The 25,913-nt window shown below is 34.9% G+C and overlaps 1 protein-coding gene across 13 annotated transcripts in view; it reads left to right on the forward strand.

The window, feature by feature from the left end:
- The window catches only part of COP1 (COP1 E3 ubiquitin ligase), a 259,658-nt gene that overhangs the window by 181,111 nt on the left and 52,634 nt on the right, over positions 1-25,913 (forward strand). For all 13 annotated transcript variants that reach the window (XM_050767129.1, XM_050767154.1, XM_050767165.1 and 10 more), the window contains 3 exons: positions 22,603-22,720; positions 23,671-23,795; positions 24,979-25,139. In XM_050767129.1, coding sequence (XP_050623086.1) covers positions 22,603-22,720; positions 23,671-23,795; positions 24,979-25,139 — 404 coding nt within the window. The remainder of the gene's footprint in view (positions 1-22,602; positions 22,721-23,670; positions 23,796-24,978; positions 25,140-25,913) is intronic.

Genomic DNA, 25,913 nt, shown 5'->3' on the forward strand with positions numbered 1-25,913 from the left:
TCTGCTTCTGTTAAGGTTGATTGTGAGGTTAATGTCCTATACTTAATACTATGGGACAGTAATATTATTATAATTTTTTTTTTTTTTTTTTTTTTTTTTTACATTTCAAAAACTAACTTTATTACATTTAATACAGATATAAGCATGAATAAGACAAATTAGTTCCATTTTCAGACAGGAAGAAAAACATTTTGGGTAGGGAGAAGTTAATTGCTGGTAAAGTGTAGTACTATTATTCTAAAAGATAATGAGTTCAGAAATATTAAGGAAGTATGTGGGTGTGTGCGCATAGGTATTCAGGTAAACTCCAATAACAATAAAACTCTGTAAGTGGTCACAGACAACACAAGTACAGGAAGAACATTTAAATGTTAACTGTTTAATGTCATGAAAGAAAGAGTGATATAAGCAACTCAATACAGCAAAAAGAGAATGATTAACAATTTATTGAGTTTTATATATCTACAAAAATATAGCAATACAGTGAACTTCACCAAATCCTAAATGTTCACTACCTGAACTGGCTACCACCATGTGCACACCTCGTTCCTGCAGAATCTCCTGCAGATATGGGAGAGGCAGCCAGTGAACAGATCCATTTCTTGGGAGTCCTTATTGGCCTTATTGGCTTATTGGCTTAATTATTATTATAATATTAAGCCAACCTTTCAAGTACTTTTGTGTCTGTGTTAGTAATGGATATTCATCCGTAGTTTTATACGTTCATTTATAGACAGAATCTCGCTCTGTCAGAGCCCAGGCTGGAGTGTAGTGGCGCGATATTGGCTCACTGCAACCTCTGCCTCCCAGATTCAAGTGATTCTCGTGCCTCAGCCTCCTGAGAAGCTGGGACTTACGGGCACCAGCCACCACATCCGACTAATTTTTCGTATTTCTAGTAGAGACAGAGTTTTACCATCCTGGCCAGGCTGGTCTTGAACTCCTGACCTCAAGTGGTGTGCCTGCCTTGGCCTCCCAAAGTGCTAGGATTACAGACATGAGCTACCATGCCTGGCCTGTAGTTTTCTTATGATGATATTTTCTGTCTTTGTCAGAAAAGAGCTACTGGGTTTAAAGAATGAGTTGGAAAGTGTTCCTTCCTCTGCGTTCTGCATGAGTTTGTGAAGAATTGGCATTATTTTCTTTAAATATTTGATAGAATTCATTAGAGAAACTATCTGGGCTTGGATTATTCTTTTGGGGAAGATTTTAAATTCGTAATTCAATGCGTTTACTTTTTCTTCTTTTTCTTTCTTTTCTTTGTTTTCTTTTTTTCTTTCTTTTCTTTTCTTTCTTTCTTTTCCTTCCTTCCTTCCTTCCTTCCTTCCTTCCTTCCTTCCTTCCTTCCTTCCTTCCTTCCTTCCTTCCTTCCTTCCTTTCTTTTCTTTTTCTCTCTCTCTCTCTCTCTTCCTTTCTTCCTTTCTTCCTTTCTTTCCTTTCTTTCTTTCTTTCTTGATGGAGTTTTCGCTGCTGTTGCCAAGGCTGGAGTCCTATGGCATGATCTCAGCTCGCTGCAACCTCCACCTCCTGGGTTCAAGCGATTCTCCTGCCTCAGCCTCCCAAGTAGCTGGGATTACAGGCATGCGCCACCATACCCAGCTAATGTTCTACTTTTAGTAGAGATGAAGTTTCACCATATTGGTCAGGCTGTCTCAAACTCCTGACCTCAGGTGATCCACCTGCCTCGGCCTCCCAAAGTGCTGGGATTACAGGCGTGAGCCACTGCACTCAGCCTGTTTACTTTTTCTAGGTGAATTCAGACTTTCTAAGTTTTCTAATTTATTGGCATAAAGTTGTTCATAACATTCCTTTATAATTCCTGTATTGTCAATAGTAATGTACCTAGTTTCATTCCACTATAATTATATATTTTCTCCTATTTCTTTTTGGTGGGTGTAGCTAAACATCTGTCAGTTTCTTCATCATGTAATAGTGTGTGTGAAAAGGCTGTTGTAGTTGTTGTTATTGTTGGAAGGTCTGTAGAATGATTCTGTAGGCTTGGTTTCCTGTAATGACTCTTAGCTCATCACCAAATAGATAGGCCAAGAGAGCTATTATTTCTCAGCAAGTGGTACTATTGAAATCAAGAACATGATGCCATTACTGTAATCACGGAATCAGGAATCCTTCACTACAGCTCCAGCAAAGCTAGAAACTAGATATTGGAACACTACAACAGAAAACCCCCACATCTCTACAATGGTGCTTGAAACAGAAACATTCAAAGCAGAAGGAGAATAACCATAAAATGTTCACCTTTCAAGTCTTAAATAAGTGCATCTGATTGATGGAATCTAATTCGTGTCTAGAAGCATAACTGCAAGGGCATCTGAGCAATATAGTTTTAACTTTATATCTTGCATAGGCTGTAAACACTTTAAGATGGTGGAAATGGATGCTTAGGGCACATTGAGGTTAGGTATGAGCTAATTTTCCTCGGTCTAAAGCAGGGGATAGTATCACAGCAAAGCATCAGTGAGGCCAATAGTGCTTAATTCATTGCCTTTCATTGTACCTTTCACTGAAACATTCCTTTAATACAGGAAAAGCCTTTACTACTAGAAAACTGACTGATACTCAGTCATCTTCATTTAGAATTGAAACATTTTTTAGAATGTAGCCTGTCATCTAAATTTGACTTTAGGAATAGGTTATACTTTTCTTAAAGATTGCTTTTGGAATTTTGAGAGGTAGAAAATTAGTATATGAGCTACCCACCAATTATAGTTTGACTTCCTGTTGCAAGGGCACTGTGGATCCTACCAGGGAAGTGAGACATCGTGCTAATTGTAAGCTTCTCTGTCTATCTTGCTTAGATCTTATATTTGTGCTTGTTAACAATTAATTTGTTTCTCTTTGTACTTTTATTTTGTTATTTTGTTCTTTCACCTCTTATCATACATACAAAAGATTTTATAAGTCCCAATATAGTTATAAAAGGAATAAATTAGAATGAAAACATTTATCTTCTGAGCTTTGTGTATGTAATAACATTGCCTCAAAATACATTAATTAAAATGAAAATGCCAAAAGAATTCAAATTTCAGTATCTTAGGAGATTTTATAGATCTTTCTAAGATAGAAAAGCAAAAATTAAAAGGTAATAAAGATGTGAACATGAAAGTTAACAAGTATGTGTATAGAAGATGGAATCTGTCAGCTAGAGAAATCCACGTTCTTTTCAATCAGACATAGATTATTTACTTAGAATGAATTTTTATGCTTCTCTTTTTCAATAAAGTCAAGCATTCATGCTAATCCCAATATATCAGACTTGGTTCTGAATGATTTTGACAGCTTCCCATAATGAATTTGTCTTTGAGGATATTCAAAGACAGCAGCACTAGTAGTGTTAAAGGGTCCCAGGTAGGCTCTTTCAGTTCTTTCCTGGCATTATTAAGTAGACAACCATTTCCTAGATTTTTGAGATAAATCAGTTGATTTATTTGCAGTATTTACATGTCTACATGGTTTTTAAAAGTTATTTTAATGTCTTTTTAATGATTAAAAAATTATGTCCCATATTTATTAGTCATTCATTACTTACCATTGTTTGCATTTAATCCTTAAAGCAGAAGTGTACAAAAAAGAGATTAATGTAAAGCAAATCAATGAGGATTGAAGTAAATTAATTCTCTCAAAATAAATGTGTGGTATCTTTAGATAATTTTGCAGCTGCTGAGTTTGTATAATCTTAGCAAACTAGGCCATTTAGAGGAAATAATTCTGTACTACTTTTTGAGTGTGTTTTTTAATGCTTTTACTTCTGGTGTGGGCTTGCTGGATTTTATATTTCTAAAAACCAGTAAAATTTGGAAGGCGCTGCCTCTAAATATTACCTAGTAAATAGAAAACACAACCGTAAATATGCCTAGTAATTAGTACACATTTTATTTTATAGAAACTGATTCTTGGCTGGACGTAGTGGCTCACACCTGGTAATACCAACACTTTGGGAGGTTGAAGCAGGGGGGGATCGCTTGAGCGATCCAGGAGTCCAGGAGTTCAAGGGTATAGTGAGCTATGATCGTGCCACTATAGTCCATCATGGAAACAGAGCAAGACCACATCTCTTAAAAAAAGAAGAAAGAAACTGATTTCTAAGCAGGCAAAATGTAATATCAGTAATTTTTGCCTGCAGTTTGTGCTTATTTAGTATTTTATAATTCATTGTAAATAGTTTAGATTATGTGATTTGTTTATTCCTTATCTCATTACAGTAATATAGTGATAATACTGTGTGTTCTGTAAGTAATTACTTGTATATGATGCTTTTAGATGAATTCAAATAGTAAATCACCAAATTTTAAATTATTCTTTGATAAATATTTTCCTACATTTCCCAGTGACAAAGCCCACAGTACAATTTTTTTGTTGTTGTTGACACAGAGTCTTGCTCCGATGCCCAGGCTGGAGTGCAGTGGCACAGTCTCAGATCACTGCAGCCTCCACCTCCCAGGTAGAGCGATTCTCCTGCCTCAGCCTCCTGAGCAGCTGGGATTACAGGCATGCACTACCTCACCTGGCTAATCTTTCTAGTTTTGTAGAGATGGGGTTTCACCATGTTGGCCAGGCTGGTCTCAAACTTCTGACCTCCCTCAGGTGATCCACCTACCTCAGCCTCCCAAAGTGCTCTTATTATTACAGGTGTGAGCCACCGCGCCCAGCCTCACAATGTAATTTTTTTAGCCACTAATATCTATGTATAGACTATGTACTGGACCCTGTTAGTGAATATGAAGTTTTTTGTTTTTGTTTTTCTGGGTTTTTTTGGGTTTTTTTGTTTTTTTGTTGTTTTTTTTTTGAGATGGAGTCTCACTCTGTCGCCCAGACTGGAGTGCAATGGCGTGATCTTGGCTCACTACAACCTCTGCCTCCCGAGTTCAAGCGATTCCCCTGCCTCAGCCTCCTGAGTAGCTAAAATTATAGGCATGCACCACCATGCCTGGTTAATTTTTGTATTTTTAGTAGAGACGGGGTTTCACCTTGTTGGCCAGGCTGGTCTCGAACTCCTGACCTTGTGATCCGCCCTCCTCAGCCTCCCAAAGTGCTGGCATTATAGATGTGAGCCACTGCGTCTGGCCAAGTATGAAGTTTTAATCAGTATCTTTACCTTTGGCAGTCTAGTTTGAGAAATATCACAGAAGATTTAGGGCAACATATTTCTTCCTTCAGATAAAATTAAAATCAACAAATCATGAACATATATAAACGATGTTACTGGAAATAAATGTTTCCTGTAATGCCATTAGTGAATTTTTTTTGAGACAGGAGTCTCACTCTGTGGTCCAGGCTGGAGTGCAGTGGTGCAATCTTGGCTCACTGCAATTTCTGCCTTCCAGGCTCAAGTGATTCTCCTGCCTCAGCCTCCCAAATAGCTGGGACTACAGGAGCGTGCCACGATGCCTGGCTAATGTTCATATTTTTGGAAAGACATATTTTCACTGTGTTACCCAGGCTGGTCCTGAATTCCTGGGCTCAGGCAGTCTGCCTGCCCATGCTTCCCATGGTGCTGTGATTACAGGTGTGAGCCACCGTGCCAGGCCCCTGTTAGTGATGTTTTGATTTTTGTTGTTGTTATGATTTGGTGGTGGTAGTAGTTTTTTTTTTTTTTTTTTTTTTTTTTTTTTTTTTTTGAGACGGAGCCGTGCTCTGTCACCCAGGCTGGAGTGCAGTGGCATGGTCTCAGTTCACTGCAACCTCCGCCTCCCAGGTTCAAGCGATTCTCCTGCCTCAGCCTCCTGAGTAACTGGGACTACAGGTGCACACCATCGTGCTCAGCTGATTTTTGTATTTTTAGTAGAGGCGGGGTTTTACCACGTTTGCCAGGCTTGTCTCGAACTCCTGACCTCGTGATCCGCCCGCCTCAGCCTCCCAAAGTGCTGGATTACAGGCGTGAGCTACCACGCCCAGCCATGACTTATTTTTTAAAAAGTCTATCTCGCTCTGTTGCCCAAGCTCGAGTGCAGTGGTGTGATCTCAGCTCACTGCAGCCTCTGCCTCCTGGGTTCAAGCAATTCTCGTGCCTCAGCCTTCCAAGTAGCTGGGACCACAGGTGTGCACCACCATGCCTGGCTAATTTTTTTATTTGTAATAGAGACAGGGTTTCACTACATTGGCCAGGCTCGTCTTGAACTCCTGACCTCAAGTGATTTGCCCACCTCAGCCTCCCAAAGTGCTGGGATTACAGGTGTGAGCCACCTTGCTCAGCCTGAAATTAAGCATTAAGAATTCATTAATATACCTTTTTCTGCAAAAAGAGATAAACTAAGTACGGATAAAATAAATGAAATTATTTTTTCCCTATTGATCAACAGAATCAATTCTTTTCAAAGTATGTGTGTTTTAGGTTCCTCAAGGATTGAGAGTAGGAAAGGATGGCTCAAGCAGACAGGGAGAAAAAAAGAGTTAGTAAAAAGGGCTCTGATTGCTACTTGTGCTTTAAGCTGACCAGCTCTTCTTTAATCTGTTTTATATTATAGGGTTTCAAATAAATTAGGTGAGGGAGGACTGAGTTTTTTAATGTTTCTGCTACTCTTTCTTAACTGAGACTTCTTTTTAATTGTGGGAAAATGTACAGAATTTAACTGAGACTTCTTTAAAAATTGTATTAAGTTTTAAAAAATTGTTTTAATTATTTTATATTACTGACAATTGTGGTTTAATCTAATGTGCAGTTAGGTAATTGCTATTTCTTTGACTCTAGGAGAATATCACAATTGCTTATATATCTATTGTGGTTTGGTGAGGATTGGAGAGATTATTCGCAGAGTAAAGGGTAAATAATAATGGCTTACATTAGTGCATCTTTAAGGTTTTATTCAGGTTGGAAACCAGGGCCAACTGTATGTGATAGAAAATAGGAAGTGATATCTTCTAATTCCTCCTCAAATCATGGACAAAGATCTGACAACTAAATTGAGAGCAGGCGTTAAGGGGAAATGCTTCCTAAGTATTCCATATGTGTTTGTGTAACGGATACTTGGCTTGCTCTCTCTTTTGTCAAAGAGTAGCTTTCTTTCAGTTCTCTAAAACAGTACATTGAGATACTGCCAAAGGCTTAATTAACGGAAGCAAAAGATGGTTTAAATATTGCTATTAAAATTAATAATGAGGCTGGGCACAGCAGCTCACAGCTGTAATCCCAGCACTTTGGGAGGCCGAGGTGGGCAGATCACTTGAGGTTAGGAGTTCGAGACCAGCCTGGCCAACATGGCAAAACTTCATCTCTACTAAAAATACAAAAATCAGCCAGGTGTGGTGGTGCACACCTGTGGTCTCAGCTGCTTGGGAGGCTGAGTCATGACAATCTCTTGAACCCAGGAGGCAGAGGTTGCAGTGAGCCACAATCGCACCACTGCACTTTAGCCTGGGCGACAGAGCAAGACTCTGTCTCAAAATAAATAAAAATAGTAACGATATCTGTATGAGATAAATACTAGTAACCAGTGGACCTATGTATGTTTAAATGGTCAAAATGTATTTCCTGCCTAAGAAGAACCTAACAGGTATCTTACCAACTTTTCTTCTCACCCCAGTCCTGTCACAGTATCCAAAAGCTCGGGCATTGATGACTTTTATAAACTCTCAAGCATCTGAGAAGCCTAAAGATAGAATTCAGGATTTCTGAAATTCAGTTTGATATCTGATTGGCCATATTACTTATGAGTCTTCTTCCTGTATGTCTTACTGCTTTTTGGAACACAGTCTAGACTGATTGTGTCCTAATCTGTGTTTTAAAACATTGCCTCATTAATAATAGTCATTTTATTCTTACTTTAGTAAAGGTAGTGAAATATTCATTAAACATTTAATAAGATATTCCTATATCTATTTCACCTGATCATCTTAACATACTGATGATTGCCTTATCAGTGGTGGAAATGTCTGTGGTTCTGGTTTTTTTGTGTTTTTTTGTGTTTTTTCCAGTAATCCTACAGGAAAATTATTTGTTGTACTGGAAATTATTCTGTAATATTTACAGAAATAAACAGTTAGTACACACTTTTGATTAGCTTCAACACTTAAGATGTTAGGAATTGATATACCCCTTAAACATTTACCTAATGTGTTCCTAGACTGGCAGTTTCTTTCTCTGTTTATTTCAGATAAAACAATGAAACAATGAATGCTGATTTAAGTAGATAAACTTTTTTGTTTATTTGCCTTTGTTTTATCACCTGGATTGATAGTTACACATAATTTTTTTTAAAAAAAAGAATTCATAAAAATGGATATGTAAACACAATAAAAGTGTATTACAAATTCTATACAAAATTGTTTTTGAATGAAAATAGAATTATAGGCACCTGACATCTCTGTTCTGTCTGCATTTTAAATGTGCAGTTTCCCCTAACTCAGGGAGGGAAAGAGAGAGACGGAGAGAGAGAAGAAAGAGCTCCTCTTTAATTCCAGCTTCTCATTCCTCTGAAGTCTGGTTTCTGCTCCTACCCCTACATAGAAATTCTTCTCACTAAGATCGGTAGCAGCCTCATGTCACTACATTCAAGCCCTTGTTTTATTTGATCTCTCAGTAATAGTCAACATTGTTGACCACTCACTTCTGGAAAAACTTTCCTCGTTTGTATTCTAAAACAACACCCCCTGGTTTTTTTTCACCGCTCTCATCTATAGTTCTCAGTTGTCTTTTCTTTGAAATGTTGGTATTCTTTGATACTCTGTTCTCTTGTCACTCTCTAAATTCCCCATGGGTTATTTTGTCCATTTAGTTATTCTGTTTAAATAGCAGACTCTTAAATATTTATCTCAATCCCACGCTTAGCTTAAAAAAAACTCCAGACATTTCTATTTTACTTACTGGAAATTCCTATCTCAGTATTCATTGCCACCTCAAACTTAACATCCAGAACTCCATCCATTTTTCCTTTGCAAGCCCATTACTTTATCTTCGTTTTTTTTTAAGTTTCCTGTTGATGCAGTGGTCCAAGCCACGTATCTCATTCTTCACATTAAATTGAATCATGTATGTTCTACTTACTAAATATCATCTTCTTTTTAAAAAATCATATTACAGAAGAATTTTCCTTTTTCTGGCTCCTCTTCTACCATTCACATTGTAGTTCACTTCACCAAGGCTTCTGCCACCGTAATTCCACTTAAAGTGTTCTTGTCATCATCACCAAATTACCTCCATATTGCTGAATTAATTGATCTAGTCTGTTCTTTTTCATTACTATTTAATACAATTGACCACTCCCCTATTTCTTCCATCCTTCTCTTCTCTTTGTTGTTCTCCCTGCAGTCATATCCAGCTTAGGCAGGAATCGAGTTATCTCTAGTTCAAGCCATTACTGTAACCAGGCAGCTTAACTTCAAAATTGATTTTAAAACTTTTTTCCCCCCTTGTGTATCAATATACAACCTTGAGGCACACATTGTACTCAGCTCAATTATTGCATGCCTTCCTTATCAGGCTTTCCCTTTTTAAACACCTGCCTTCCCCGCAAAAAATGAAAGTGGTTATTTTGGATAGGAATCGGACCCCTTCCCTTTAGTTTTGGTTAATAAAGTGTCTGTCTTTCTACCAGACCTCGTCCTTGTTAATTGGACACTGCAAGCTGCAACCATTCGGACCTGCATTTGGTTACGTTACCTGTATCACCGGAGAAACCTCTTGCCTGAATACTCAGCTCTTCTCTATTTGTTTCCCTTCAGTTTGTTCCACGGACAGCAGCAGGGATAATATTCTTTCAGATAAATTTATCCCGTATTCCCGCTTTGATCTCTTTCAAACTTCTCTAGATTCATCCTACATTATTTCATGCTGCTCTCACTGTGCAGCTTCTCTGCTTTAGACATTCTTCCCCTGGCTCTTACCACAGCCAGCACACTCTTCAGTCTCATCTTAAACATCATCTCCTCAAAGAAGCCTATTGAAAACCCTCTGTCAAGGAGATTCGCCCAATCATTACCTTTCATCTTTGTCTCATTGTTATCACTTGATCTATGTTTTACTTATTACATAATTGTTTTTGTCTGATTCTAATACTTGACTGTAAGCACACAGAAAAGTAGGGACTTTTCTTGTTCATTATTGTATCCCCCACGATGTCCCTTACAACTGCACATAATAGATTTTCAATAAATACATGTATTTAAAATATTAGTACTAATAGACATATATTAGTACTAATATAGTATGTATATATGTATAGTGTACATATATATGTATGTGTATACATACACACACATTGTTTTTTGCCTAATTTTTTTGCAAAATTTTTTGGAATACAAAGCCAACGTAGAGTTTTTATTTCAGATTTTTTTAAATTTCAGATTACTTACCACTCTCTGAATTTCTTAAATTCAGAGTATTAATATGGCAATGAAAAATAACACAAATTTTGGAAATACAGTACAACAGTTATTTACATACAACATTTATGTTGTGTTAGGTGTTATCTGAATTTCTTAAATTCAGAGAGTGGTAAGTAAGGTGAGGTCTCATTTAGGACCCTTAGATTTTAATTTTTTAAAAAAACATGTATTTTATTATGAAACTCTCATTCTTTAGCAGATAGTTTTGTTTTTTAAATGTCCATATGGCCTTAAAGAAATGATAATTACAGAATGTAACCACCTGTTTTGAGGGTAATGACTTCTAACAGTTAATTAGAATAGTTTTCCAATAAATGAATGACTTCCATTTAATAGAGATAAAGGTTGCAACTAGGCAGCATAACTTGTGCTGTTGAAATAATAAGTGATTAAGTAGCTAATTTAGCACCCAGAATCACTTTCTCTGAACTGTGTTGATGAGAGTGGACAGTGCTTGACACACTGATGGTTGTGTAGGAATTGGTTGGGTGGGGTCCGGAGCAGAAGTCTGTAAAGCAGCCTTTCAAATGTAAGCACAGCTTCCCACTTGATCTCAGTAGTCAAATATATTCTCTTACTTTCTGTTTTCTTCTGTTCTCTATTTTCACGTCAAATCAAATTCTGCTTGCTTTTTGCTAATGAAAGTTCATTCTGTACCCTCTATTCTCCACTGAAAACATGAAGATAAAATACAAATACTTTGTATATTTTGAGGGAATGGAGAAATAGCTTCATGTAATTAATCAGTGTTCCCACTCCAAAATTAAAAGAGCACTTATTGGAATGAACTCTTAATCAATGATTATAAAATCAGGCTGAGTAATCTTTCATACAGCTATAAAACATATATACTTTTGGCAGTGTCTTAACTAAAAAAGCCTCAGGTACTTTCCTGGAATAACCTTCATAGTTTTTACATGTGCGTGTATTTAAATAAGTCTGGAATTTCAATTTTTTCTGCAAGCACTGCTTTCAAGGTAAAACACTATGTTAGTAATAGTGAGGTATACCAGCTATAAAAGGTCCTTTTTTATAAATAATATATGAAACATTTTCTCATACTTCAGTTAAAATTCTGTGTCTGATTTTGACTTTTCACATATTACATGGTGAGTTGAAATACGTTTGTAGTCTTTGTAAACCATTTCAGTCCAAAGAGAATTATAATAAAATTATTTATTTATGGTAATCTAATGTAACAGAAATGAGAAATTATACGAGGAGAAAAACTACAGCAGGAAGGAGAACCAAGTAGGTTTGCTCATTAAATGAAACTCAAATCCTTTATAATGATTCATTAAGACCAAATAAGATACCACAAACAGCAAATAGAAAATTTTATATTACAAGATTAGATTTCAATTATCTCTTATTTCAGAACCTATCATCATCTTGTGCTTTTCCCCGTAGCTAAGTAAACCCTATTTTCTTTTCTTTCTATAATCACATATTTTTGGCGTGAGTTACATCTCAGCTCTTTGTACCCTTGGGCATCTGCTGATTTAGCCAACCTTGGATTGAAAACATTTAGGAAAAAAAATGTATTAGTATGACAATAAAAAATAACACAAATTTTGGAAATACAGTATAACAATTATTTACATACAACCTGTTTGTTGTATTAGGTGTTATAAGTAATCTACAGATGATTTAAAGTATATGGGAGGAGGTATGGAAGTTACAAGCATATATTAGGTCATTTTGTAAAAGAAACATGAACATCCATGGATTTTGGTATGGAGGGCATGGGGATTTGAAACCAGTTCCCCTGAGGATACCTAGGGATTACTTAATGCAATCACGCGTCGCTCAGAGATGGGATGCATTCTGAGAAATGTTGTCATTAGATTTTGTCATTGTGCAAACATCATAGAGTATACTTACACAAACCTACTGCACACCTAAGCTATACAGTAGAGCTTATTACTCCTAGGCTACTAACCTGTATAGCTTGCTAGTGTCCTGAAAGCTGTAGCCAGTTATAGCATAATGGTAAGTATTTGTGTATCTGAATATAGAAAAGCTACAGTAAGAATACAATATACAATTAAAAAAAGATGATACACCTTTATAGAGCACTTACCATGAATGGTGCTTGCAGAACTAGAAGTTGTTTGGGATGAATTAATGAGTGGTGAGTGAATATGAAGGCCTAGGTCATTACCATATACTTAGGCTATACTAAATTTATTTTTTAATAGCTTTTTGTTTAGTAATAAATTCACCTTAGCTTAATGTAATTTTTTACTTCGTTAACTTTAAAACTTAAGTTTTTTGACTCTTCTTGGCTGGGCATGGTGGCTTACATCCATAATCTCAGCACTTCGGGAGGCCAGGGTGAGTGGATCATTTTTTGCTCAGGAGTTCCAGACTAGCTAAGTCACATGGTGAAACCCCAGCTCCACAAAAACTTAGTGGAGCACGGTGGTGCACACCTGTAGTCCCAGCTACCTGGAAGGCTGAGGTGGGAAATTCACCTGAGCCCAGGAAGTTGAGGCTGCAGTGAGCCATTATTCCACCACTGTTCTCCAACCTATGGCCCAGGCTGAAGTACAGTGACTATTCGTAGGCACAGTGTTAACACACTGCCGCCTCAAACTTGGGCTCAAGCAAACCTCCTGCCTCAACCTCCCAAGTTGCTGGGATACAAGTACACACCACTGTGCCCAGCTTCCTGAGGTTGTATTACAGTTTTTTTTTTTTTTAAATTAATAGAAGGAGTACACTCTAAAATAATGAATAAAAAATACAGTGAATACATAAGCCAGTAACACAGTTGTTTATTATCATATATTGTGTACTGTACATAATTGTATGTGCTATACTTTTATTTTGTCAGTGCAGTAGGTTTGTGTACACCAGAATCACCAAAAACTTAGAATAATGTGTACAAAGTCACTAATAGCTACAAAGTCACTAGGTGATAGGAACTTGTCAGCTCTATTGTAATCGTATGGGACCATCATCATGAAGTGTCATTATCTAGCACGTGACTGTATGTAAATGCATTATAATAAATGTCTGTGTGTATTATATTCCTAAATTCCCTCTAGCCATAAAACAGTTACTGTTTTGAAGCTCACATTTTGAGTAACTGGACAATTTGCATCTCACATTGTCTAGAAAGATTGATCTGTTTGTTAAGATGGTCTGACAAGCATATTATATGCTTTATGAAGTACATTAATGAGAAAAAAGTAAGAAAGGGAAGATTAACTCACATAATTAGTGAATGTGAACATAACCATCTTAAGTATTTAGAGTTTATTATTCTATTTCGGTTACTCTCTTCCCTTTAACAGAAATGAAATTTCTACTTACTACACCATACATATTTGTAGATTATTAATTGGTTTAGTTATTTTCTATCAAAACTGTCAAATAGAACTGCAATAATAGTTCTAGCTACATTTGGCTGCTGAGCACTTGAAATATAGCTGGTTTTACTGAGAAATTAAGTTTTAGTTTAATTTTATGTAACTTAAATAACCACATGTGGCTAGTGACTACTGTACTGGACAGCATGATTCTAATTTTATAAAGTATAGGTTTTGAATTATTGCTACCACATTATTTTGTTTTTCACACCAGTGAAAACTTTGAGATATCAACTAAAACTGAGATAAATTAAAATCTGTTTCAGTTAGAAAGCATGTTTAAAGTGGAATATTAAGAAGGATTAAGGTTCTGTTTTCACTATTCCCCACAATTAAAAATCAGCCTTTAAAATATACTTTAATCTGTCCCCAGGCTCCTATCACCACTGAGGAAATGTTGACATTGACAGTTTTATTTCTATAAATGGTGATATTATTGACATCACCTTGTCATTTAGCATTGATTTTCTATGAAGAATCAGGTATTAATTAATCTTGTTGGCTTAAAGAAAGTATTTGTACAGTTTTTGTTACTTGGTTATTTGCTTACATTTGACATGTAGCTGTGTAAAAAATAAAATGTATTTGTTTTCTTCTTAATGGCTGTGGAAGTAGCATCGTTTGGCTTAACAATGAAATAAAAGAGACAGATTCCCTTTATACTGAAAAGGCCAGAAGGTCATTTAAGTAATCAAATTTAGCATCACTATTGGAACAAACATGTGCCTCTTCTTTTGATGTGATAGAAAGGACCATGTTTATAGTATTTGTGCCAAAAACATTTAATTTGAACATCATAATAAGAAAACATTTAGACAACAGCTGTCCTGAATGCTTCAAATATAACAATATTATGAAATGTTTTATATAATAGGCCAGAGACATGGAAACTAAATATAATGAGTGACCCATTAGTAAAAACTTAATAAATATTCAGGTCCTTTTTTAAACAGTTGGGAGATATCTGAATATAGGATGCATTGTATATTATATCAATATTAATTTTCTTGAGTGTGATATAATGATATTGTGTACATAGGAAAGGTTTTATTTGTAGAAGGTAGAGGCTGAAGTTTTTAAAAGTCAGATATCCTGATGTTTGAAACTTAAAGTGGTTCAGAGGTATAGGGGGCAGAGAGAGAGAGAGAGAAGAGGCGGTGTGTGTTTGGGGTGTGAGTAAAGCAAATATGGTGAACATTTACAGTTGGTGAGTCTAGAATAAATTGTGCAAGGTTTTTCATTGTGCTGTTCTTTCAGCTTCTTTGCAGATTGAATATTTTTTTCAAAGCTAAAAGAGGAAAAGAAAAAACAGAAATGGACTATAGCCTAACTCCTCATTATTAAGCATACTTTTTCAATTATGGCAATGCTTCAGAAATATAAAGACATACCCTCCTTTATAAAGGAAAGAAAATTATTGTGGACCCCACCCCCAAGTAACCAAAACTTATAACTTAACATCATAATGTTCTTACAATATATATACAAGTGTAAAGCTGTAGACCATCTTCATATGCCCCTGTCTCCTAAGTAACTATAACTCAGAACAAATTCTAATTATTAATAAATGCAATAAAATATATAAAATCAAGAAAATTCAAAATAACAGTATGATAGCATAATAATAACAATAATCGGATTAACTGGTATATAGTTTGCTGAAAATAAGTCACCACTCAACATACCAAACTGGTTCTGAGTACTCCAATGCAATTTCTTTTGAAGTTGTCACATCTATAGAAACATCTGTCATTTGATAACTCCTGTAAAAACCTTCGTGCATTGCGCAGTTTTTAGCTACTGTAATACTTTTGTGCAGTACACAGTGACATAATTTAACCTTTACTTATATGCCTTCATCTTTTACATATTACACCCCTTTTGTATTCACTTGAGAATACGTTAGTATATTATTATACAGTACTATGTTATTTTTATAGTATCAAATTATTCTCACCTTATGAAATAACTTGAGAAATTACTTATTAAAATGTTTTTGATTGTGAAATATTAGAATATTGTTACTCTTTAATCCAACTGAAAATCTCCATGGAAAAATACGTGTCCATACCCACAGTATTGTTGAAAATAATCAGATGCAGTATCACAGTTGTGTCAGACTCTATTTCCAGTTGGGCAATCAAGGACACAGCCAAAAATTGAAAACAAAGTTCTGGACAACGAAACAGCCACAGGTGGGGGTCAAGAAGCTCTGACATGTACCTAGTTGTAGAATGCTACGCACATGTGCCAGGTGTAGTGTGCATATCCAGGAAAAACTGCACAGAGCCCCAGTCTTCACCTCTGGTTGACCATGAGGCTCTGTGTAAGCAGGAAGTGAAGGCTAAGGCAGATTTAAGCTTTGAAAGCATTCCCCAACATACACGCAAATCCCCTTGGCAAAGGGTAGAAGACAAGGAAATCTTGTTACTACTAAGTGTTGCTGACCCAGGAACAACTCCTACTCAGCTGGACTTAAAAATAAAAACAAAAATAAACTCGTTAAAGATGTCTAATGGCTCCACGCAGTAGGAATTATAGGCTGAACAGATTTAGTCCCAGGGAAGTCATTAAACCACAAACAGCAACACCACCAATAGCAGAAAGCTGAGCTAGAAGAAAACCAGGAGGAAGAACTGAGTCCACAATTGCCACATAATATTTTCCAAAATGTCTGCTTTTCAGTAATAAAAGGTATACACAAAGAAGAAAACTTCTTAGTAGAAATTATCCTAGCTATAGGGCTTATTAAACAGAGACTTTAAATTACCTATTACAAATATATTCAAAAAGGTAATTAAACCACAAAGAGTTAAAGGAAAAATATGACAAATATACTTTATCAAATAGAGAATATTAACAAAAATAAAAACAAATAAAAATTCTGTTGTTGAAAGTATCATAACTAAACATGAAAAATTCATTAGAGAGGTTCATGAGAAAATTTGACCTGTCAAAAGAAAGAATCAGTAAACTTGGAGATGGGTCAGTTGTGATTATCCATTGTAAAGAATACAAAGAAAAAAGAATGAAAGAAAAAATGAACTTCAGAAACCTAGAGACACCATCAAGCATGCCAACATTTGTAGATTTCCAAAAGATGAGGAGAGAGAAAGAAAGAGGTAGAAAATATTTGAAGAAATCATGGCCAGTATTTTCCCAAATTGGATGGAAAACATCAGTCCACACATCCAAAAAGCTCAGTAAACCGCAAACAGGTAAGATGTACACCTCAACTCATCATAGTGAAACTCTTGAAAGGCAGGGAGAGAATCTTGGAAACAGCGATCAAAAAGTCGCTCAGCAAGTACCAGGGATCCTCACTAAAATTAACGTTAACATTTCTGATGATTTCTCATCAGAAATCATGACTGCCAGCAGGCAGTAGGATATGTTTAAAGTATTGAAAAGAAAGGATTGTCAATAAAGAATTTCATATTCAGCAAAACTATTCATCAAAAATGAAGGGGAAATTAAGATATTCCCAGATAAATTGAGTGAGTTCTTTGTCAGGAGACCTACCCTATAAGAAATAGTAGAGAGAGTTCTGCAGGCCGAAATAAGGGGATACTAGACTGTAATGTAAGTCCACAAAGTACTAAAGAGAACTGGTTAAGGTAATCATATCGGTATATAAAAAAGATAGTTTAGATGAATTTTTTGTAAAGAATTTTTATTCTGATTTAACCCTTTCCTCATTTGCCCTGAGAATACTTGCTGGCGACACTTGCAGCTGCAGTTGTTTACCCTGAGATAACTTTGTCACGAAATATCTCACTTTTATTATTATTTTTACATCACTCTAGCATATCAACTTTGGAAACAACAGACATCATTCTATCTATAGCATTCTATCTTTAGTAGTGGTATTTCCATTTATACAAATGAAAATCGAGAAAATTTGACAGAGAATTACTATACTCAATCGCTGAAAATGTCAAATCCTAGAAAACATATGCATGATGTTAACATCGTACTCAAATACTTGCTTGCCAGAGGTTCATTTGATGAATCCAATTTTTTGGAAATAGATGATTCTGATGATTCAGACAATTCTGATGTTAGTTCTCTTTAGAAATAACTCCCAAGAACAGTTTTATATTTCATTTTCACACTAAAATTCAGTCAGATTTGCAACAGCCTTGAAGAGAGTGTTTATGTAAAATTAAATGAACTTTGGCAGCAAACTGCACTTTCTTTTTTCTAAACTGGAAAAGGATTGAAAGACAATTGACTAAAATAGTAATTCTAAAACTGTTGATGAATATATAACATAGAAAGATGTAGTATGTGTGGCCATAATATTTCAAAGGATGAGGAGGAAAGGAGCTGGAGCTATATTGCAGCAGAATTTTGACATAGTATTGAAATTAAATTAGTGATCATCTGAACTAGGTTATTTTAATTTAGCATGCCAATTGTAATCCCCAGAAAAACCACTATGAAAAATAACTGCTAAAATTTACTAAAACCTAAAATGATACACTAGAAAATATCTGTATAACACAAAGTAAGGTAATAATGGAGGCATAAAAGAGCAAATAACGTAAAAAAAATAGCAACATTGCAGGTAAAAATTCTACCATATACAGGTTGAGAACCCTTTTTCCAAAATGCTGAGGACCAGAAGTGTTTTGGATTTCATTTTTTTTATTTTGGAATATTTACATTGTAGAGTCATACAAGGTATAATGCCATTTCAATCAATGAGAGACCGCATATATGACAGTGGTCCCATAAGATTAAAATGGAGGTGAAAAATTTTATACTTCTAACATTGTCATAGCCATTATAACTTCATAGTGCAGACATTACTCACAAGTTTGCAGTGATACTAGTGTAAATAATTCTATGCTACCAGTTAAATAAAAGTATAGCACACCTACAGTGAACTCACTTTTGACAAAGTTGCCAAGAACATACACTGGAGAAAAGACAGTCTTTTCAATAAATGCCAAAGGGAAAACTGAATATCCATTTGCAGAAGAATGGAAGTAGACCTCTGTCTGTCACCATATGTGAAAATCACATCAAAATAGATTAAAGATTTAAATCTAAGACTTCAAACTACAAAACGACTACAAGAAAACACTGGGGGAAATCTCTAGTGCTTTGGTCTGAGCAAAAATTTCTTGAGTAATACCCTACAAGCAGCCAAAGCAAAAATGGACAAATGGGATCATATCAAGTTAAGAAACTTCTCTGCACAGCAAAGGAAACAGTCAACAAAGTGTGGAGACGACCCACAGAATGGGAGAAAATATTTGCAAACTACTCATCTGACAAGTGATTAATCACCAGAATATATAAAGAGCTCAGACAATTCTGTAGGAAAAAAAATCTAATAATCCATTTAAAAATGGTTAAAAGATTTAGTAGACATTTCTCAAAAGAAGACGTGTAAATAGCAAACTGGTATATGTAAAAGTGTTCCACATCATTGATCATCAGAAATGCAAATCACAGCTACAATGAGATATTATCTTACCCCAGTTAAAATGACTTTTATCTAAAAGTTAGGCAGTAAACCAATGCCGGTGAGGATGTGGAGAAAGAGAACCCTTGTACAGTGTTGGTGGGAATGTAAATTGGTACAACCACTCTGAAGAATGGTTTGGAGGTTCCTAAAAAATTAAAACTAGAGCTACTATATTACCCAGCAATCCCACTGCTGGGTATATACCCAAAAGAAAAGAACTTATGTATGAAAGAGCTATCTGCATTCCCATGTTTTTTGCAGCACTGTTGACAGTAGCCAAGATTTGGAAGCAAACTATGTATCCATCAACAGATGAATGAATAAGAGAAATTGGTGCATATACACAATGGAGTACCATTCAACTATTTAAAAAAAAAAAAAAAGGATGAGATTCTGTCATTTGCAACAACATGGATGGAACTGGAGATCATTATGTAAAGGGAAATAAGCCTGGCATAGAAAGACAAACATCACAGGTTCTAACTTATTTGTGGGATCTAAAAATGAAAACAATTGAACTCATGGACAGAGAGAGTAGAAGGATGGTTACCAGAGTCTGGGAAGGGTAGTTGGACTGTTGGGGGAGGTGGAGGTGGTTAATGGCTACAAAAAATACACAGAATGAGTAAGACCTAGTATTTGATAGCATAACGAGGTGACTGTAGTCAATAATAATTTAATTGTCCATTTTAAAATAACTAAAAGTGTATAATTATATTGTAACACAAAGGATAAATGCTTGAGGTAGATACCCCATTCTCCCATGACGTGATTATTAAGCATTGCATGTCTGTATCAAAACATCTCATGTTCCACTTAAGTGTATATACCAACCATATACTCACAAAAATTAAAAATAAAACATGTTCAAGAAGTCTAGCACATACAATTACATATACTACATAATACTTGATAAAGATAATAAACAACTATATACTTGTTTGTTATTTACTTTTTACCATTATTATAGAGTGTATTTCTTACACTTGTTTTTTTAAGTTACTATATAATAACCTGAGACCCTTCAGGAGACATTCCAGAAAAAGGCATTGTTATCAGAGAAGATGACAACTCTATGCATATCATTACCCTTGAATACTTTTCAGTGGAACAAAATGTGGAGGTGAAAACAGTGATATTGGTTATCCTGATCCTGTGTAGACCTAGGCTAATTTTCTGTTTCTTAGTTTTTAACAAAAAAGGTTAAAAAGCTTTTTCTATTTTAATTTTTTAACTAATAAGGATATATAAAAAGGAAATACTTTTGTACAGCTGTACAATATGTGTGTGTTTTAAGCTAAGTGTTATTACAAGAGTCAAAAAGCTTAAAAAATTAAGTTTATAAAGTTAAAAAATTACAGTAAGGTAAGGTTAATTTTTTACTGATGGAAGAACACTTTTTTACAGTAAATTTAGTGTAGCCTGGGTATACTGTTAACGTTTTAGGCCTTCATGTTCATTTACCACTAACTCACCCAAAACAATTTTCAGTCCTGCAAACTCCATTCAGGGTAAATCCCCTGTATAGATGTGTACCATTTTTTACCTTGTATATTGTATTTTTACTGTAGCTTTTCTATATTTAGACACATAAATATTTACCATTGTTATAGTTGCCTACAGCAGTCAGTACAGTAACGTGATGCATAGGTGTATAGCCTAGGAGCGCAGTAGGCTATACCATATAACCTAAGTGTGTAGTAGTGTGTACCATCTAGGTTTGTGTAAGTACACTGTATGCTCACACAATGACAAAATTGCTGAACGATACGTTTCTCAGAGTGTATCTCCATTGTTAAGTATGCATTATTGTACTTGCTGTTCAGCATCTCAAATCCAAAATCCGAAATGCTCCAATGAAGCATTTGGAACTTTGATTGTCATGTTGGCGCTCCAAAAGCAAGGATTTGGGATTTTTGGATTTCAGATGTGCAACCTATTAATATATTGAATGTAAGTATGTTGAACATTGTAACATTCAGGGATTGGCAGAATGGGTTTACAAAAAAATTAGAATCCAACTTTATGCTATCTACAAGAGATAGACTTTAGATTCACAGACACACGTAGGTTAAAGTAACAGGATGAAAAAAGATACACCATGTAAGTAGTAATCAACAAAAATGGTAGAATGGCAGTATTTAGGTCAAACAGAAAATACTTAGAGTAGAAACCGGTACTAGAAACAAAGACATTTTATAATGGTAAAAGGATGAATAGTGAAAACATACATCAATTATCAACACACCTAAAAACAAACTTTTTGTAGATACATGAAAATCTACAGTATTTAAGGGAAAAGTAGATAATTTGACTGAAGTTGTTGAAAAATACCCCACTTTCGATATTTCATAGAAAAACTGGACAGAAAATCAGCAAAGTTATAGAAGTCTTGAATAACATTGTCAACCTGACATAACAAACATCCAAAGATCACTTCATCCAACAGTAGAAGAACACACATTCTTCTCAAGCAAGCTTTAAACAGTCTCCAGGTGAGACCATATTTAAGACTGAAAAAAAGTCAACAAATTTAAAGTGAAGACATACAAAACAGTTTTCTGTCAATAAAATGATTGAAGACGTACAAAACAGTTTTCTGACCAAAATGGAATTAAATTAAAAATCAACAATAGTTGCTTTGAGACATCTGCAAGTATTTGGAAATTACATGACACATTACTAAATATCTCATTAGTCAAAGAAGAAATAACAAAGGAAATGTAAAAGGATTTTAAACTGAATGAAAATGGAAACACATCGTATCACAATTTGTGGTGTCAGCCAAAGCAATGTTTGTAGAGAATTGTGTATCCTTAAGTGTCTGTCTTTAAGAAGAGTAACAAAGCTAACTGAAGACAAGCAGAAGGAAGGAAATAATAAAGATTATCATAGAAATTAGTGATAGAGACAGACAGGAATAGAGATTGCCTATGATGGTGGATGCCAAATGAGTGATCTTATTGGAGTGCAGAAATATTATAAAACTGATTTATGGTAATGGTTGAACTGCTGGTTAAATGTAGTAAAGATCATTGAATTGCATGCAATACTTTGAGCGTGTGTATTGTATATAAAATATGTCTAATTTTTTAAAGCAAATGTGGGAAATAAGATTATATAGCATTATGTTTATCCAGATGTCCCATAATGTTTATATTAACATTTTTTAATGACGCCACTAAAACATAGATTGATTTTTAAGTTTCCAATTATTTTGACCTCTTAATACTCTCTTTCTAGAGCCAGTCTTATTTTTGAAAAGAATTCCTTTTTCTTTGTTTTCTGGCTGTTAGAGATTAGACATTCTATGTGAAACTTTTAATGAAAAAAACAAAAACCAGTTTAAATTAACTTTGCTTTCCATTTCTGCGTTTACTACATTTATCTAATTTTGTTTTGGTTTAGATCACTGTGTCCACTACTATGATCTTCGTAACACTAAACAGCCAATCATGGTATTCAAAGGACACCGTAAAGCAGTCTCTTACGCAAAGTTTGTGAGTGGTGAGGAAATTGTCTCTGCGTGAGTATTACTCCCCTCAGAGGTTAAGCTTAATACAGAGCTCTGTACTTAAACACCTACCAGTTTGTAATGTCACTGAAGATGTATGTAAACTATAATATTGGAGTATATGTGCTTTTTCTTAAATAGTATTTTTTTTATCTTGTCCAATTAAAATAGTGTGGATTCTGGTCTGTATTGTGCTCTACTATATGTAAATTGTGGATACAATCCTGAAGATACTGGTTTTTTTTTATATGCTCCCCCCTTAACTCATCCTCCTATGTTTAATTGCATTTGAACTTCAGATTGGATTTTAGCTATTGCTTCTTAAGAAGAGATAAACAACATAGTTGATGCAATATAATGAGAAGTATTTTATTTATTAAAGTCAACTAATGTGTTATTGTATATTTTATCTAGTTGCAGTATAGTGGTAGAATTATTTTTGGTTTTAAATATTACTTGGTTGGCTTTTACACTGACATGTTCATTTCTCTGTGATTTCATGGTGATTTTAAATATGTTGAAAAGAAAACTTTTTTTTTTTTTTGGCACAGAGTCTCGCTCTGTCACCCAGGCTGGAGTGCAGTGGCGTGATCTCAGCTCACTGCAGCCTCTGCCTCCCAGGTTCAGGTGATTCTCCTGCCTCAGCCTCCCAAGTAGCTGGGACTACAGGCACATGCTACCACTCCTGGCTAATTTTTGTATTTTGAGTAGAAACAGTTTCGCCATGTTGGCCAGGCTGGTCTTGAACTCCTGACCTCAAGTGATCTACCTGCCTCGGCCTACCAAAGTGCTGGGAATACAAGCGTGAGCCACCACGCCTGGCTGACAGATGAACATTCTAACTCAGTCTGGCTCCAGAGACTGCATTCTTAACCAGCAAACTGCATTGCCTCTAATTAGTAGTGATGAGTTTCGTGTCAAGAAATTTTAAATACATTCTTACTCTTTATACTTTTCCTCAGCTCTACAGACAGTCAGCTAAAACTGTGGAATGTAGGAAAACCGTACTGCCTACGTTCTTTCAAGGGTCATATCAATGAAAAAAACTTTGTAGGCCTGGCTTCCAATGGAGATTATATAGCTTGTGGTAAGTAAAACCATCGTTTCCAGGAACTTTTTAACAGGTATTTGTTATTGAAATTGAACTCAATGGAAATAGACTAAATATTAAGTCAGGAAATGGTGTGTGCACTCAGAAGATAGTATAATAGACATGATGCCCCAGCATTATTGATTTTCCTTGTGTTGTACTAGAAGAGCATTAGTCCTTCCCTTTTTTATTGTGTACAAACCCTGAACACCTCAAATACCTGAACACCTGATTTTTAACTGTTTTGTAGTTGTTCTCCATTATAACGTAATTCTTTAGATACTGCGTGGGAGACAGAAAAGGTTAAGTTCTGTTAGTAATATTTCCAATTTTGGAGACATTATATGTCTTCTTAAGCTTGATATTCATTTTCCCTTACCTGCTGTTCTCTCCATGAAGTAATCTATTTGCATAGTATTCATCTGTTATTCTAGGACTTTTATTGTTGATAATTTATACAAATTTAAATAAGAAATAGAAAAATCAAATTTGATATTATTCAAATGCTCTGATATATCTAATGCCTGAATATATGAGCTTTGATCATACTTTTAAATGACTTGGCCTTTATTCAGCAAAGTTGACTTTCTCCACATGTGTATGAGACTGCCAAAGCAAATATCTGGAACAATTATCCTATCTTAATAGATGGCTCAAAAATACAGTTCATAGACCATTAATCAAATAATTCCTATACTGAGAAATGGAAATAAATTGTGTAGGCTATTAAAATCTGCCTATGTAAGTGTTGCCAGTTTCTTTTACCTCTCTAAGTGGAAATCTTTCTAAATGTAATTTCAGATTCTTGCTATAATAACATATTTCTGGTTCTACTATAGACTGTTAGCTTGGTGCAGAAGTTAAAAGTAATGACAAAACCCACAATTACTTTTGCACTAACCTATATAAATGATTTTTATAGGGTAATTTTAGCCTCAGAATTATCAATATTGTCATATCATTTAACATTGATTGTTTCTTTAGATCAGTAAAGTATAGCTTTTGTCCAAGAATCCTTTTCTTACATGATTTCTAATTAGTCCTGTAATCTAGCCTTTCAAATTTGACCATAAAAGATCTTTGAGCTAAAACTTTGGGTGATAATTACTATTAGAATGTGATGTCCTAATTCCGAGTTTTCCTATTCTAAAATATTATTATTATTATTATTTGTTTTCAGGAAGTGAGAATAACTCTCTGTACCTGTACTATAAAGGACTTTCTAAGACTTTGCTAACTTTTAAGTTTGATACAGTCAAAAGTGTTCTGGACAAAGACCGAAAAGAAGATGATACAAATGAATTTGTTAGTGCTGTGTGCTGGAGGGCACTACCAGATGGGGTAAGTTTTCATATCAGTTTTTTCACCTTGGGATCTCCTATTATGCATTATGTATACACAGGGTTTGATTAAATTTTAAAATATAAATTGGTGTGTGGTATGTACTATTTTTAAAACTTTGTAATGTGTCACCAAAGACAATAGGCATTTTAGGTAGTGATTGAAATGCACAGTAATAGAGCAATGTAATGGTATCATCATGTCCCTCTGTGACCCATAGCATCTAGTGCATATCTCAGTTATAACGATTAAAATATTGTCTCTTCATAGCTCTTCTGTAAGACTGGAAAATCCTCCAGAATACACATTCCGTCTCATCTTCTTTATTGATTATGTGCAGTATATGCTTGATAAACATTAAGCTGAGCTGGTATTTTAATAGGGAGAAAAAGAATTGGTGCAGGTAAAGGAGAGTGGCCTATATGGTGCTCTAATTAAATACTATTTCAAAGTAGAATTGCTTTCTGCAAAATACATTTATATATGAATATTTAAGCATATTTAGTATATTGATGAGAAAGTTATGCTACTAGGTTGTATGAAGAGAAGTTGCCTCAAACTTTTCACTTATGTTTTAAAGTATAAGGTTTTTCATAAGTTATATAAAAAAATAATTCTTGTTACTATCTTGATTTATATAAACATGAGTTGTTAGTATTGTATTTTTAAAATAGCTTTTTAGGTGCTTAATTAGGTTTATTTTTGACAAAATAAAATTCTGACAAAATTCTGACTTGATATGTAATTTAAAAATCCAAGTTTCAGGTATAGTTT

Source organism: Macaca thibetana, chromosome 1 (genome assembly GCF_024542745.1).
Source record: "Macaca thibetana thibetana isolate TM-01 chromosome 1, ASM2454274v1, whole genome shotgun sequence".
Classification (NCBI taxonomy): domain Eukaryota; kingdom Metazoa; phylum Chordata; class Mammalia; order Primates; family Cercopithecidae; genus Macaca; species Macaca thibetana.